Genomic DNA, 14030 nt, shown 5'->3' on the forward strand with positions numbered 1-14030 from the left:
TTGTTGTTTCTGGAGTATTTTGTCCCTACCAGTTCTGAGGGGATGACTCATTTGGATAATTTATCTTGGTTCTGTATTATACTCTAGTCCCTCAATTAAATATGTGTAAATATTGAGTACTCTAATATGTGATCTACTTTGTATTCCGACTCAGTATTGAGAGGGTGAGATTTCGATGCCTGGAAACAGATCTGGTTCTCTATTGTCATTAACTTTGCAATTTAAAAAGTTAACTTCAGTTTATACATCAATGAAATGGGTATAGTAATGGACCTCAGAGGTTATTTTTGTGTTAAATAAATTCTGGACACTGTCAAGCATATAGTAAACTTTAAATAAATGAAAGCACTGTTATTTTTATTATCCCAATATACATATATTTTTATTCCTTCTCCACCTCCCCTTCTCCCTTCACCTTTTCCTTCTCTTTTTCTCTACCTAGGCTTGTAGTGGTGCACATTAAGCCCATGAAATGGGACAGTAGTCCCCCAACAAGAGCAGCTTCTTATAGTATAAACTGTGTCAAAAATAGGAATAAAATGAGTACTCTGAATATTTTGAAATGCTGTTTGTTGAGAAAAACTTTCAAAAATTACATTGAGATTTTAGGATAAACTGATTACATTTTTTTAAAACTTCAAATAATTGCTTTATTATCTCCAGTGCTTTAATGTGTGAATTGGATTCATCTGGGCACACTGTCTATTAAAACACAGACTTTAAAAAACTAGGTAGGTTTTTATTAGGCTTCACTCACAATTTCTTGGAAGAATTTCAGGAATTTTATTCCAATCAAACTGTAGCTTTAAAGGTCACTGCAGTGAAATAAATGCATCAATAAAATATATGAGATTAAAATTGTAAAAAGTATAAATGACATTAAATATTAATGAAAATACAAGATCTTTAAGTTATGTTGGTCCAAAGTATAATTACCAAGTGAAAATTTGAAGATAATCTCAAACATCTGTTTCGAATTGTCTTAGTACAAGAAAAAGTTTAGTGAATGTTAAAACCCTTTATTCCTGAAGTAGGATATAGAATAACCCCATCTCTATTTTAAAACAATGTGAAGTGTGACCTTCATTTTCCTTTTGTCTCTTCTTTCCTATCCTCCCCTCCCCTCCCCTCCATTCTCCTTTTCATCCCCTGCTACCCAGCTGCAGAAGTTAATTATATTCCTCAGTTTGCAGCCAGTTTTCAGGGTGATCCCTACAAATTTCCTCTCTTTTATTTATGTATTTATTTCCTTTTATCTCTATTTCTAACTTGAATTTCCCTTTGCATCATAGGTAACTGCTCTAATGTACTTGATTTGCATCCTTAGATTTATAATGTACCCTTGTAAAATATGTAGTGATATTTTGGGTGGGAATGAATTTTTAATATTTTTAAAAGAATGCATTAGATATTTTGAATCTTTGTAGGCTTTTCAAGGTCCATTCATGTTACGGTATTTACATGGAATTTGCTGGTCCTCACTGTTGTATAGTAATCCATGAAGTTTATGTCTCACATGATACTCCCATGATGGGCAGGATGATTATTTCCTACTATCAGCCAACACTAAGAGGCTTGCATTAAACATCCTCTTAACGTTCTCTTAGAATTTCTCTGGGAGTGGGATTGCTCGTCAGGGATTATTCATGACGTCGTCAGTAACATTTGCTGATTTGACAGAGTACTGTCAGATGGCAGAACGCCGTGGTTTCCCCAGGCTACAAGGCCTCCCACAGTGCCCAGGGTCCATTCCCACATCCCCATCCAGTTTTCTAATTTTTGCCAATCTCAAGTCTCATTGTTATAATTTGCATTTCTCTGGGTTACTAAGGAATTTGAGTATTAATTCAAATTATTTAATGTATTCTAGAATTATTTTGGTTTCCCTTTTTGTAGGTTCCTGTTCATATCCTTCGCCCATTTTTTTCCCCCCGCTGTTGGATTTCTTATTTTCTTATTGCTTTGTTTGGAGTTCTTTTTATTTCTAAGTGCAGTTCCTTATTTGTTTAGATGTTTGAAATATCTTCTCCTGGTGTATTAATGCATGTCCATAGTGTCCTTCGATAAGTAGAAGTCCTTCATTTTGAGATACTCAAATTCATCATTTTTTTAACTTTTTGAGCTCTATTTGGAGGTCTTTTTAAGAAGCCACTTTCCCTTCCACAGAGATAATCTATATATTCTTCTGTTAGCTTTACTTTTTCACATTTATCTTTTAAAACCATCTGGAGTTTACCTTTGTATATGGTGAATATGCTATAAAGACCCAGTTTCATTTTTCTCTTCTATTATGGTTATTAGAATACATTTTTTTGAGTTTGTTAATAAATTATGCTAAAATATTGATTGGAATTATATAGAATTTATAGATTAATTTTGGGAGAATTGACATCTTTTTAATGTTAAATTGTCCCATCTGTGAGCCTTGGAATATTTCTCCGTATTTTTTGAGTTTTGGTTTGGATACTTTCAAGTCATCAGACCAGCTAGGTGTAAAAATTGATCTGATATAAAACAGTTGACTTGGTTGATATGATCAAATTTGTCAAGTAATAGAAAAGAAAACCCTAAAGCTACACTGATTAATTCTATAGGTTAATTATATAGATTTGAAATCATCACATTAGCCCTTTTAAGATGTACTTTTTATAGTTTATTTTAATGTATTTTCCTTTAAACTATTAATATATCTGTAAAAGCTAGATTTTAACTGGTTTATATGTCAACAATGGTTTTTTTTCCTACTTTTTGTTTTATCACTGAAACATGAACAACTTTTGTGAAAAGATTACTATTTAGTTGACTACTAATAGGATTTTTAATTTTAGGTTATATTCTATAGGGTAGCTTTATATTTTTAGAAGTAATCTTTAGGTTAGCATTGGTTTCTGGTAGCATTGAAGCAAAAATCAATAGTATTTAAATTTGAAAGTATGGAATAGTAACAATAAAAAAAAAAGCAGGTAAAAATTTTAGGCTTAGTCTTGTCAGCTCTTACTTAAAAACCTAAGCTCTCTTTTGGTAAACACAATACTAAAGAGTAATTATCTAAGGAAGAAGGGATTTTGAAGAAGAATTGTTTTCATATTTGAATGTGATGAAATCCTCTATGTCGGTGCCTTTCAGGCAGAGACCAGCAGGAACACACGGGTAGTAAGGAAGTTGGCTTAATTACTCCTTGCACTGAAGGAACACTGCACCATTGGGGTCCTGGGGAATCTCATTATATGTCCTGTCATTGGATTTGGATTTTGGTTGGGTGATTTGGGAAAGGGTCTAAGGAAACAGGGGAGTCCTCTAGATCGGATGCTGGGACAGTTCTATCTATGCCTGGTTAAAGAAGTCATTCGTTTAGCAAGAGAGGGGCTTGTTTGGTATTTTGTGGGTTGTACAGTGGCCTTTTTCTTTTTTGTGTTTAGTAAAATTATGAAGTGATCTTGCTTGGTATCATTTACCATGGTCTCAAAGTAACCTTGTCTCCAGCTGGTTTCCTGTTGTGTATGTACAACAGGAGAACAGAATGGCCTGTTGGTGAGTGTCAGATGAGTTCAGGACATCAAAGTCTACCCTTTGTTTCCTCTCTCCCCTACTCCCTCTTTTATCCATAAGCAATTAAAATTGTTTAAAAACTACATACTTAATTTGGGAATTTTCTTCTTTTTGTAGTCACCTAGGGCAATGACTTAATCATAAATATGTGAGTGATTTCTGTTTGGACAAAAGAAACTTAGTAGCACGCTGTGGCTTTGCCACAGATAACTTTGCTGATGATTTTTAATTTATAAGTTGTAGTCTTACTTTGAAATAACCATCTCCTCTACTGCCTTTCCCTGCGGAAGGCATCTTAGATTCTTTGCTCTTACTTTTCCCCCTACCTGGAATCGCTGGTCTTTGGAAGACTGCTTCCTTATCCTCAGTTTTTAGAGATCACACCCATTTCCCTATTTCTAAGATATCCCTGTTTAAATTAGCCTCATTCCCTCCATCTTACTTTGTTTTATATTGTTTGTAGCACTTATCACCTGAAGTTAATTCATTTCTTCTATTGTGTGGTCCTCCCATCCCCACTCCACTCCCCACTTCAAACATAAGCTGCGAGTGGGTGAGAACTTGTATGTATGTACAGTTGTGCCAGCCCCCAGTAATGTTTCTGGCACAAAATAGGTGCTTAATAAACCAATACATTTATGAATTAACAAATGAACCACTAACCAAATGAGTAAATGTATATTCTAGACATAATTATGTATTTGTTGACTATTAACTATTAATTGGACTATAAGTACTTGAAAAAATGTCAGTCAGTTTCGCTGGAAATATGCCTTAATATTCAAAGTAATTTCCTGCTATAATTTTTTTTCATCATCTGTGTTTAAAGACTATGGGTAAGATGGGATAACATTATAATGATGTTTTCCTGGTGCTTAAATTACTAGTTGGATGCATTTCTCTGGAGTGATTCCAGTGTAAATATATTTTCATTTACTAATGCCACAATCAAAGCAAAACTTTGGGAGAGGTGAGGTGGGTTGAAAAACAGCCTGGCTATTAGAAGTTTCCATTGAGCCATACTTTGTTATATTGGTGGTGGGATGGGGGGTTGGATATAAAATACATATGGTGTTTTGCCTATTAAATTTGAAGATAATCATAATTTATTTTACTATATGTTTTTCATACTTTGTATTTTTTTAACTTTTATCTTTCAAAAAGATAAGGATTCAATTTTCTATGGACTCATAGTGCCAAGGCCTAATTCGTAGCGTGTGAATGTTGGTTTGCAGTGAAAGGTGAAACTTGGTGTGAAAATATTTGTTAAGTATTTGCCACATGGCGGGCACTGTCTTAAACACCCTACGTATACAAACTCATTTAATCCTTGTCAACAAATCCAGGAGATATTATTCTCCCCCATATTACAGATGAGTAAACAAAGGCACAGAGTGTTAAATTACAGGGCACATAAGCAAATTTGGGATTGAAAGAGGCTACACATTTTTATGCATTAAAAAGTGATATCTCAAAACCCCTTTCATTCTTCATATACAGCTATTAATTACCCAAATAAATAGATGTTGGTACCCATGAGCCTTCTCATCCTCATCTTCTAGTTGGGAGGGACTCTGATTTCAGGACCTGACACCCCATCTCCTTATGGGAAAGAAAGAAGACAAGAGAAGCATCCAAGTTTGAAGGATAGGTCTGTTTGAGAGCCATGCTGTGTGGGCAGCTATTAATGGGGTGTCTTATAATATTGAGAAATCATGATTATTTGGAGTGAAACATAAATGGTATACAGAAAATGTAGATTTTTAAGTGTGACTATTTGTGAAAACACTGTTACTGATTTTCCCATGTATGAATTTATTAACAGGAAGGGTATAAAAGAACATTATATGTGAATAAACCATATATACTTAACTGTTTTAAGAAGCAGAGTGTTTACTGATACATTCTGATGACTATTAAGCCTTTTTATAGCTTGGATCTACTTATCTTCTTTTTTATTTCCAGTTCTTCTATGTCATTTATCAGTGCTTTTGTATTTGAATGAAGTCTTTATTTTAAGATGATTTCTTACAGTTTTTGGTTTAGTAAGTATACAATAATTTCAGTCCACGAAGACCCCTACCAAGATTTGAAAGAGCTTCAAGTCTTTGTAGGTGATCTTAAGATAACATAGTTCTTGGCCTTATGATGAACTGTATGTGTATATCAGCTTTGAGACATATTTTTGTTTTAGGCTTTCATTGTATTAAATCCCCTAGTTTGATGAAATGTTGGAGTATAAAGGAAATAAATTTGCTTTCTTAAAAATGTTTTATGAGAGTTTTTTCTCTCATTGTGGTACTTCCTGACGGCCTGATATTATGTCATATATAATTGGAATGACACTCAGCCTGAATACTTCTTTCTCTTTTGGCAGCATGGGGTAACCTTGGAAATGTTCTCAAGAGTCAGAGCAAAATTTCTGAAGCTGAAAGCGCCTATAGAAACGCTTTGTATTACCGAAGCAACATGGCTGACATGCTTTATAATTTGTGAGTATGCGTTGCTTTCTCTGGTTTGGTTCATCTTTGAAACATGTGGCGAGAGGGGCTATTGATTTAACTGCTGGAAATGGAGATGATGGTAGCTGATACTCTGAAATAGTCTTTTCATGAATCATGCCTCTGAGATTAGTAAATGGATGGTATTTGTGATCTCTCTTTTGGGCCACATCATTGATATTCATGTGTATTGATATAATATGGCTGAGGTTTTTTTTTTGAAGTACTATGCCATATAACATAAAAATTGGTTTAAATGCTTTTAGCTTTTTTTTTTTTTTAAAGTTCACATCATTAGTACTTGGTTGGGCTCGTAAAATAAGGCTGCTATGTATGATACTCTACGTAATTGATATCTTGATTTTTAATAATAGATTTTATCCTTTGTTAAAGAATTGCTGGTGTCAAAGTATATATAGAACATGTACTAAACCTGGGGAGTTATCAAATAAGATAATGTTTTTCTTTTCTTTTTCTACCCCCTCCTCCAATGGTAGTGACAATTAGGTTGGGATAATGGGATAATTTAGAATGTCTGTGTATGTTGGGTTAGAAAAATCCCTGGGGAAAAATCTGTTCTGTTATTTGAATGGAAAGGCCCAGGGGGTGCAGTTAGATGTGAGTGGATAAATGCAAATTAAACTGAAATCCTTTTTCTGTCTCTTGTATTTATGACACTCTTTTATTTATAAGTAATAGAAACTTAGTCTAAACTTGCTTAAACACAAAAGAGAATTTATTAGCCCCCATAACTGAAAATTCCTGGGGTTGACTAGATGAAGGCACAGTTAGATCCAGGTGTTTTATTATGTTTCGGGTGTTTGTCTCCATTTTGTGTCTTTGGTTTCTTTTGGGTTCACTCCTTTCTCTGTGGGACTCTAAGTTAATGAAATGACTCCTGCACTTTTATGCATATAGACTCTTCTCAGTCTCTGAAGGAGTTGTCTTGGTGTCTCTATTAATCCTGGAAAAAGATCTCTGACTGACCTTTCTGGGATCATGGATCGTTTCTTAAATGAAACTTCAGGCCGTGTGTCCGGGGCTATAAGAGCCCTCCATTGACAGTGCCTCTGGGGTTGGAATGGAAAGGAGGAGGACCAGTTCCCTGTAGGAGGGGACCAGGCATATAAGATGTCTACTGCTTGTGTTTAACGACTGCTATGTAATATTGACAACATTAAACTAATTTGTCAGCTTCATTTTTAATGTGCATTTGTGTTCTGGTTATGTCTAATCTTTTGTACTGGCTAAATCTAAAAGCACAGATGTAAAAAATTTTTGTAAAAAAACACCAAAATATCTAGATTTTTAAGGGAAAGCAGACAAGATGAGCTCAGTTTAACTTCCTGTTTGTACATTTACCTTTCTTTAACTTCCTAGACTTTAACCCTGGGGTCTCAGTCTCCTGGCCTATAGTCTAAATTAGGTCAGCATGTGTTTTGTGTTGACCTGCACAGTGTTCAATTTTCTCTTTTTTACCTGGGATGCCTTCAGGGGGAGCACTCCCTCTGCAGTTTACACACCCCTGATATTCACTCTCTGCTGTGTTTCATACTTCGTCATTTTCCCTGAAGTAATTTGAGATTGCATCTTTTTCTTTATTTGAATGGATATATCTAGATACAACTACAAAGGCTTTCCCCCCATGTCTTCTTCATCTAAATAATGTGATGTTCCTATATTATTGATTAGTATTGATTATTGAATAGTATTTTTATTTCATGAAAAAGAACCTTATCAGTTTGATAAATTTACACAAACATTCTTTTTTTTTTTTTTTCTTTTTTTTTGCCTCTGAAAATAATGTTGTCAAAGGGACCTCTTGTCTTGCAATGTGGGAATCCAGTTTGCTTCTGGTGCCCATTCTTCATACATTGTCAGGGGAGAAAGTAGCTGAACAACCAGCATCCCTTCTTTGAACTTGTTTTTCTCTCTCTCATCTATAGCCACTGGTTGAAAAGTTACCTACCTTCTGGTGTTACTTGTTGGGCAAGGGTTGAAAGAAAAAGGAAATGTGTCCAACCAGGCTTATTCTTTGCTGAGAAGAGAAATGTATTCAATTAGATGAATATACTTTACATGTAATTTAAAAGCTGCATCTTATAACTTACTCTGTGGATGCATATGTAAACTGTGAAAGCATATAGATACATCTCCCTAAACCCCAATGAAAAATTCTTGCTGAAGAAGTGGTTATTAACAAGATTTGGTTTCTTCCCCCCTATTTGTAGGAAAAGGGATATGGCATAATGCCATTTATAGTTTCAAAATAATTTTACTACTGTGACAGGTTTTTTTAACTATACTTAACTGTTAGCTCAAATGGAGAGGCCTAAATTCCACAAGAAATGTCGGCAATAATTTTGAAGGATTACATAACCCATGTGGTTGACAGAATTCTGATACATAACTAATTATGTTTCAAAATAGGTATTATTCAATGATTTTTAATCAAATATTAATAAGACACACCAAGATAGATACTTTACAACCTGTAATATCATAAATATGTCTGGCATCATATGTCCCTAGGAGCAATCTTATTTTTTTTTCTGTTTATTTACATAGTTAGGAAAAAAGCCAGGTTTTCTCATGAACAGTTAGAGACTATGTGACAAAGTTTTTTTGAGATATATATATGCTATTTTCATCACAATTTTTAAAAATTTATTTATTTTTATTTTTGGCTGCATTGGGTCTTCATTGCTGGGCACGGGCTTTCTCTAGTTGTGGCGAGTGGGGGCTACTCTTCATTGCGGTGCATGGGCTTCAGTAGTTGTGGCACGCGGGCTCAGTAGTTGTGGCTCGTGGGCTCTAGAGTGCATGCTCAGTAGTTGTGGCACACAGGCTTAGTTGCTCCGCGGCATGTGGGATCTTCCAGGACCAGGGATCGAACCCGTGTCCCTTGCATTGCTGGGCAGATTCTTAACCACTGTGCCAGGGAAGCCCTCATCACATAATTTTTTCTGACATACAGAAATTGCTCCTTGTTCTATTTCAAATCCTGAAAGAAAAAGAGTTTGCTTTGCTCAGTTTTACCAGTAAACTTAACCAAACAACATTCCTTTGTGGTAGCAGCAGGTGTTAATCACATTTCATATTATCAGTTAAAGTTAAAGATGTTTTATAACCAAAACCTGAAACTAATGAAGCTATTGTGTTGTGTTAGTTAGCATGAAATACCCATATTTATTAATGAGTTTTAGAAGCTGTTGAGAATCATAAACTCCTGTTAGTTCCTCTACTTAACTTTAAATCAGTAACCTAGATTTTTTTGAACACATTCAATGTTCATAGATCTACGTGCTTTGTAAATTATTGAAAAAAATTCCTATTGCTAGAAAATTTTATTAGCAATATAACTTGGAGACATGCATCATTATGTAACTTCAAAACAATAATTACTAAAGAGAGGTACACTACCACTGGCCAGACACAGGATGATTCTAAGAGGCCAGAGATAATCTTTAAATTAATCCTTGTAATTTTATATTTATGTTTATATTTAAAAAATATAACTAGCACGTCTAAATATTGTTCTAGGAGAGAATAGAGAAAAAAGGAATGATTTGGAAAAATATTAAATAAGTAATAGTACAAATAATATATGGTTATATCTGAAGTTTAGGAAACATTGCATTAAAAGATTTTAAAACTGAGGACATGTTTTTTGCAGCATTAATACCAAGTTATATCTAAGAGGTACATATAAATGGTTATATTTCTTATTTATAAAATGATGGAATAATTTTAACTTTTTTTCTTTGGGAGCAATTACTTGAATTACTTTTATGTGCCAACCACTTTTCTTAGTTCCTTACATATGTTATGACAGTTTATCTTCACATGAAGCCTACAAAATGAGGAAAATGCAGAGGTAATTTGTGTAAGATCACCCAAACAGTAGAGGAGCCAATATTTGAGCTTAAGATGTTCTGACTCTATAACCCTGCAACAATTGTATTTTTGCTCAAGCTGGCAGAAGTAAACCAAGGGTGTGGGGACAAAAAATCACAGTATACAGCTGTCAAATTCAGAAAAAAAATTAATTCAAATCACTTTTCATATAGAAATAAAATACTTGGAATTACATCTAACAGAAAATGTAAGTTAATTTTTTTTTTTTTTTTATGATAGTTTACTGAACTCATGCTGTAGAATTTTGTTAAAAAGATCATGGGTTTGCACAACTGAGCTAAGAGTTGCTTTCAAGAAGAAGATACTGCAGAAATTGTTTTTAATTATCACATTGTTTTGATATCACTTCAATCCATAGTTACAGGTTATAGACATATAATGTGAAATTTAAAGCAGTGCTTAGGTTCTACTTTTCTGTGTTGAGGTATAATTGACATATAAGATTTTATTAGTTTCAGATATACAACATAATGATTTGATATTTGTATATATTGCAAAATGATTACTACAGGAAATCTAGTTAACATCTGTCACCATACATTGTTACAAATTTTTTTTCTTGTGATGAGAACTTTTATTTAGCAACTCTCTCTTAGGAACTTTTAAATATGCGGTATGGTGTTATTAACTAGTCACTATGCTGTATGTACGTTACATCTTCAGGACTTATTTTATAACTGAAGTTTCTACCTTTTGACCCCCTTCACCCATTTTGCCTACCTCCCCCCAATTCTACTCTTAATAGCAATAGATGTAGTACATTTATTGCATAGCCTTATATTTAGCCTTTTATTCATATTATCAAATTTATTAAAATTCAGTAGTTCCCACAAGTAATTTTAAGACCAGGTTTAACAGATCTGCCTTATGATGTTGGTTTCTCTTTTCAGGTATAATAAATTTTCAGGGACAAAGCAGACGGACCACCAGTCAATGATTTACACTGTCAAATCTTATAAATACGTAGTCGACTTTCAACCTTTTAACTGCACCACTCACTGCCATTTGAAATACAATTGATTTCTCCTCTGAAAAATGCTCTGTTCTTTCACTGTTATAGATTTGCCCCAGTCAGTCTGTTCCAATTGCCACCGAAACAGGGAATTCAATAGAGCATTGAATATTTCATTAGGCATTAGATTTCAGAATGCAGATGATAAATGTAATGTGGTTTAATCAATTCTTGATTATCTTACATAACAGAGGGGATTATTTCTGTGGATAATAGAGATTTTGCCACCATAAGTTAGTTGTCATTTTTCTTCTGTAAGCATCTAAGTAATCATCTAATCTGAGAAACTAGGAAAGGAGCAATACAGTAAACTAATAAATTTAAGGCAAGTAAAAAGAAAATGTTAATGAAGTAGAATATGGAGAAACAATGGGAAGTAATGAATAAATGTAAGAGCTTGTTCTGTAAAAGATCAACAATATATGGCAAAGGTAATGGACAAAATAGAAAATCTCAAATATACAATACAATACTGAGAATGAGAAAGGGCCTGCATCCAGATGTATGGAAGCTTAAAATAACAAAATGTTAGTTATGTATATGAAAATCTTAGTAATATGAATGCTTTTCTGGGAAAATATAAATGATTAACATTAGCCCAAGAAGAAGCAGGCAATCTGAGTCAAAAACCTTGGAAAAATTTGAAAACCATATTAAAGAAGTTTCTCTCCAAGGAACCAAGTTAAGGCATTTCACAAGTAAGTTCTATCAAATCATTAATCAAATGGTATTTCTTGCATTAGTTACACTTCTCACTTATTTTTGTGAAGCTAGATAAAACTGATGGCAAAAGGTCTGATGATACTTAAAACCAAAACACAGGGGCTTCCCTGGTGGCGCAGTGGTTGAGAATCCGCCTGCCAATGCAGGGGACACGGGTTCGAGCCCTGGTCTGGGAGGATCCCACATGCCGCAGAGCAACTGGGCCCGTGAGCCACAACTACTGAGCCTGCGCGTCTGGAGCCTGTGCTCCGCAACAAGAGAGGCCACGATAATGAGAGGCCCGCGCACCGCGATGAAGAGTGGCCCTCACTTGCCACAACTAGAGAAAGCCCTCGCACAGAAACGAAGACCCAACACAGCCAAAAATAAATAATAAATAAAATTTAAAAAAAAAAAAAAAAAAACCAAAACACAAAAGAGAATAACAAAAACAAAACTCAAAAAACAAAACAAAAAGCAAACAAGCAAGAACAAATAACAGAACCAAAACAGGCCAATAGACTTATGAATATAAATGTAGACATATCTTAAAATTAATATACTGGATGCAGCAGCATATTAAAGATTAAAACACCACTATCAGATGGGATTTATTCTAAGTTTTATAGTGGAGTATTCAATACCACAATTCAATTGCTATACTCTTTCAATTTAAAAAGTCAGAAGAGGAAAAAATTTATGATCATTTCTAGAAGTTCCAGGAAGGCTTTCGATCAACATCTGCCTCAGAGAACAAGACATAAATAAACTAGGAATAAATACTTCTATAACATAAAGATTGTCTGTCTAAAGTTATAGAAATACCATATTTAATATTGAAGTACAAAGGTCATTACCATTCATATTCAGCTTCATGAAGTAGTGGCGATTTCTTATTGGTCATTATATCTCTCCATATCTACAGGAGTTCTGACTATATTTGTTGCTTTTATAAATGAATTATGAAATTCATATCAGAGCAGAGGAGATTCCATATGTCACTGTAAGTGGTAAGATTAGTAATGGGTATTAGCCACATTCTTTGAATTGTGTAAGTATATGTTGATCATTGTCATTAAACAATTCTGGGTTATGACAGCCTTCTTGAATTAGGTGTCTAGAGTTGTTATCTTGAAGGTTCAGAAACAAAGACATTTATGTTAGCGTTGGTTTGTGTATTAGTTTCTGTAACAAAGTACTGCAAATTAGGTGGTTTAAAATAATAGAAATTTATTATGGCACAGTTCTGGAGGCTAGCAGTTCACAATGAAGGTGTCCACAGGGCAAGCTCCCTCTGAAACCTTTAGGGGAATCCTTCCTTGCCTCTTTCCTGTGGTTTGCTGGCATTCTTTGGAGTTCCTTGGCTTGCAGCTGCATGACCCCAGTCTCTGCCTTTGTCATCACATGACGATCTCCCTGTGTAACTTTGCCTTCACATCCTCTTATCTGGATACCAGTCATATTAGATTAGGGGCCCACCCTTGTTATCACATTACATCTGCAGTGATCCTTTTTCCAAGAAAGGACATATTCTAAGGTATTGGGGGTTACAAGTTCAACGTACCTTTTTTGGGAGAGACATAATTCAACCAATAGTTGCCTATTGGGAGCTTCATTTTAAGAGGCAGAGTGACACATAGTGGTACCATTCTACCTATCCCCAGTACCAAGCACAATGCCAAGCACATGAGTTTTTAACGGGGGGTAGGGGTTGAGGAAGCTAAAAATTTGCATAGAATTTCAACAAGTTTATATATCTCATGATGCCGAGAACTCTGTCTTCAAAGGAAGTAATTTAGGAGGATAGAGCAGTGAGGGAATGTGGGGTGCAGAGTTGTCACCACAGATCTAGTTCTAATGAGAGATTTTTTTGTTTGTTCAGGACCAGCTTTTGAGGACCCTTGAGAGGTTAGAGGGATCAGAGATTACAGAATGGAAGTGGTGGGACTATCTGATAATGGGGCTGAGCCATTCCTTGAATCCCTGTTGAAAACAAGGCATGAGAAGCCTGTGGAAGTGAGGTCTGTAGAAATGAGGAGGAAAGTAACCCTTGGCCAAAAGGCTAGAGTCCAGGGCAGGGTTTCCTGCCAAGTTCCATGGATGTATGTATGTATGTGTGTATAAAGGATGGAGGGAGGTGTTCAAAGGATACCAGGTAAGCAGACTGGTCTCCCAAAATAGACAATTCAGGAGAGGCTATCAAACAGGAGGGCCAGGAGGTGCTTGCCATGTCTGATATCAAGTGAATGGGACTGAGAAATTTTGGTGAAATTCCGTTGGCTTGGAGTCACCAGAGATCTGGATACACAACTCATCTGGCCCTTTAGTGATTCCTGGAAGGAGATGAG

The 14030-nt window shown here is 34.9% G+C and overlaps 1 protein-coding gene across 10 annotated transcripts in view; it reads left to right on the forward strand.

Moving 5' to 3' along the window:
* TMTC2 (transmembrane O-mannosyltransferase targeting cadherins 2) overlaps nucleotides 1-14030 on the forward strand; it is a 1049079-nt gene that overhangs the window by 339986 nt on the left and 695063 nt on the right. For all 10 annotated transcript variants that reach the window (XR_009505423.1, XM_059936614.1, XM_059936611.1 and 7 more), the window contains exon 5: nucleotides 5927-6041. Coding sequence is in view for 9 of the 10 variants with exons in the window: in XM_059936614.1 (XP_059792597.1) it covers nucleotides 5927-6041 (115 nt within the window). In the remaining variant the exon portion in view is untranslated. The remainder of the gene's footprint in view (nucleotides 1-5926; nucleotides 6042-14030) is intronic.

This window comes from Balaenoptera ricei, chromosome 10 (genome assembly GCF_028023285.1).
Source record: "Balaenoptera ricei isolate mBalRic1 chromosome 10, mBalRic1.hap2, whole genome shotgun sequence".
Classification (NCBI taxonomy): domain Eukaryota; kingdom Metazoa; phylum Chordata; class Mammalia; order Artiodactyla; family Balaenopteridae; genus Balaenoptera; species Balaenoptera ricei.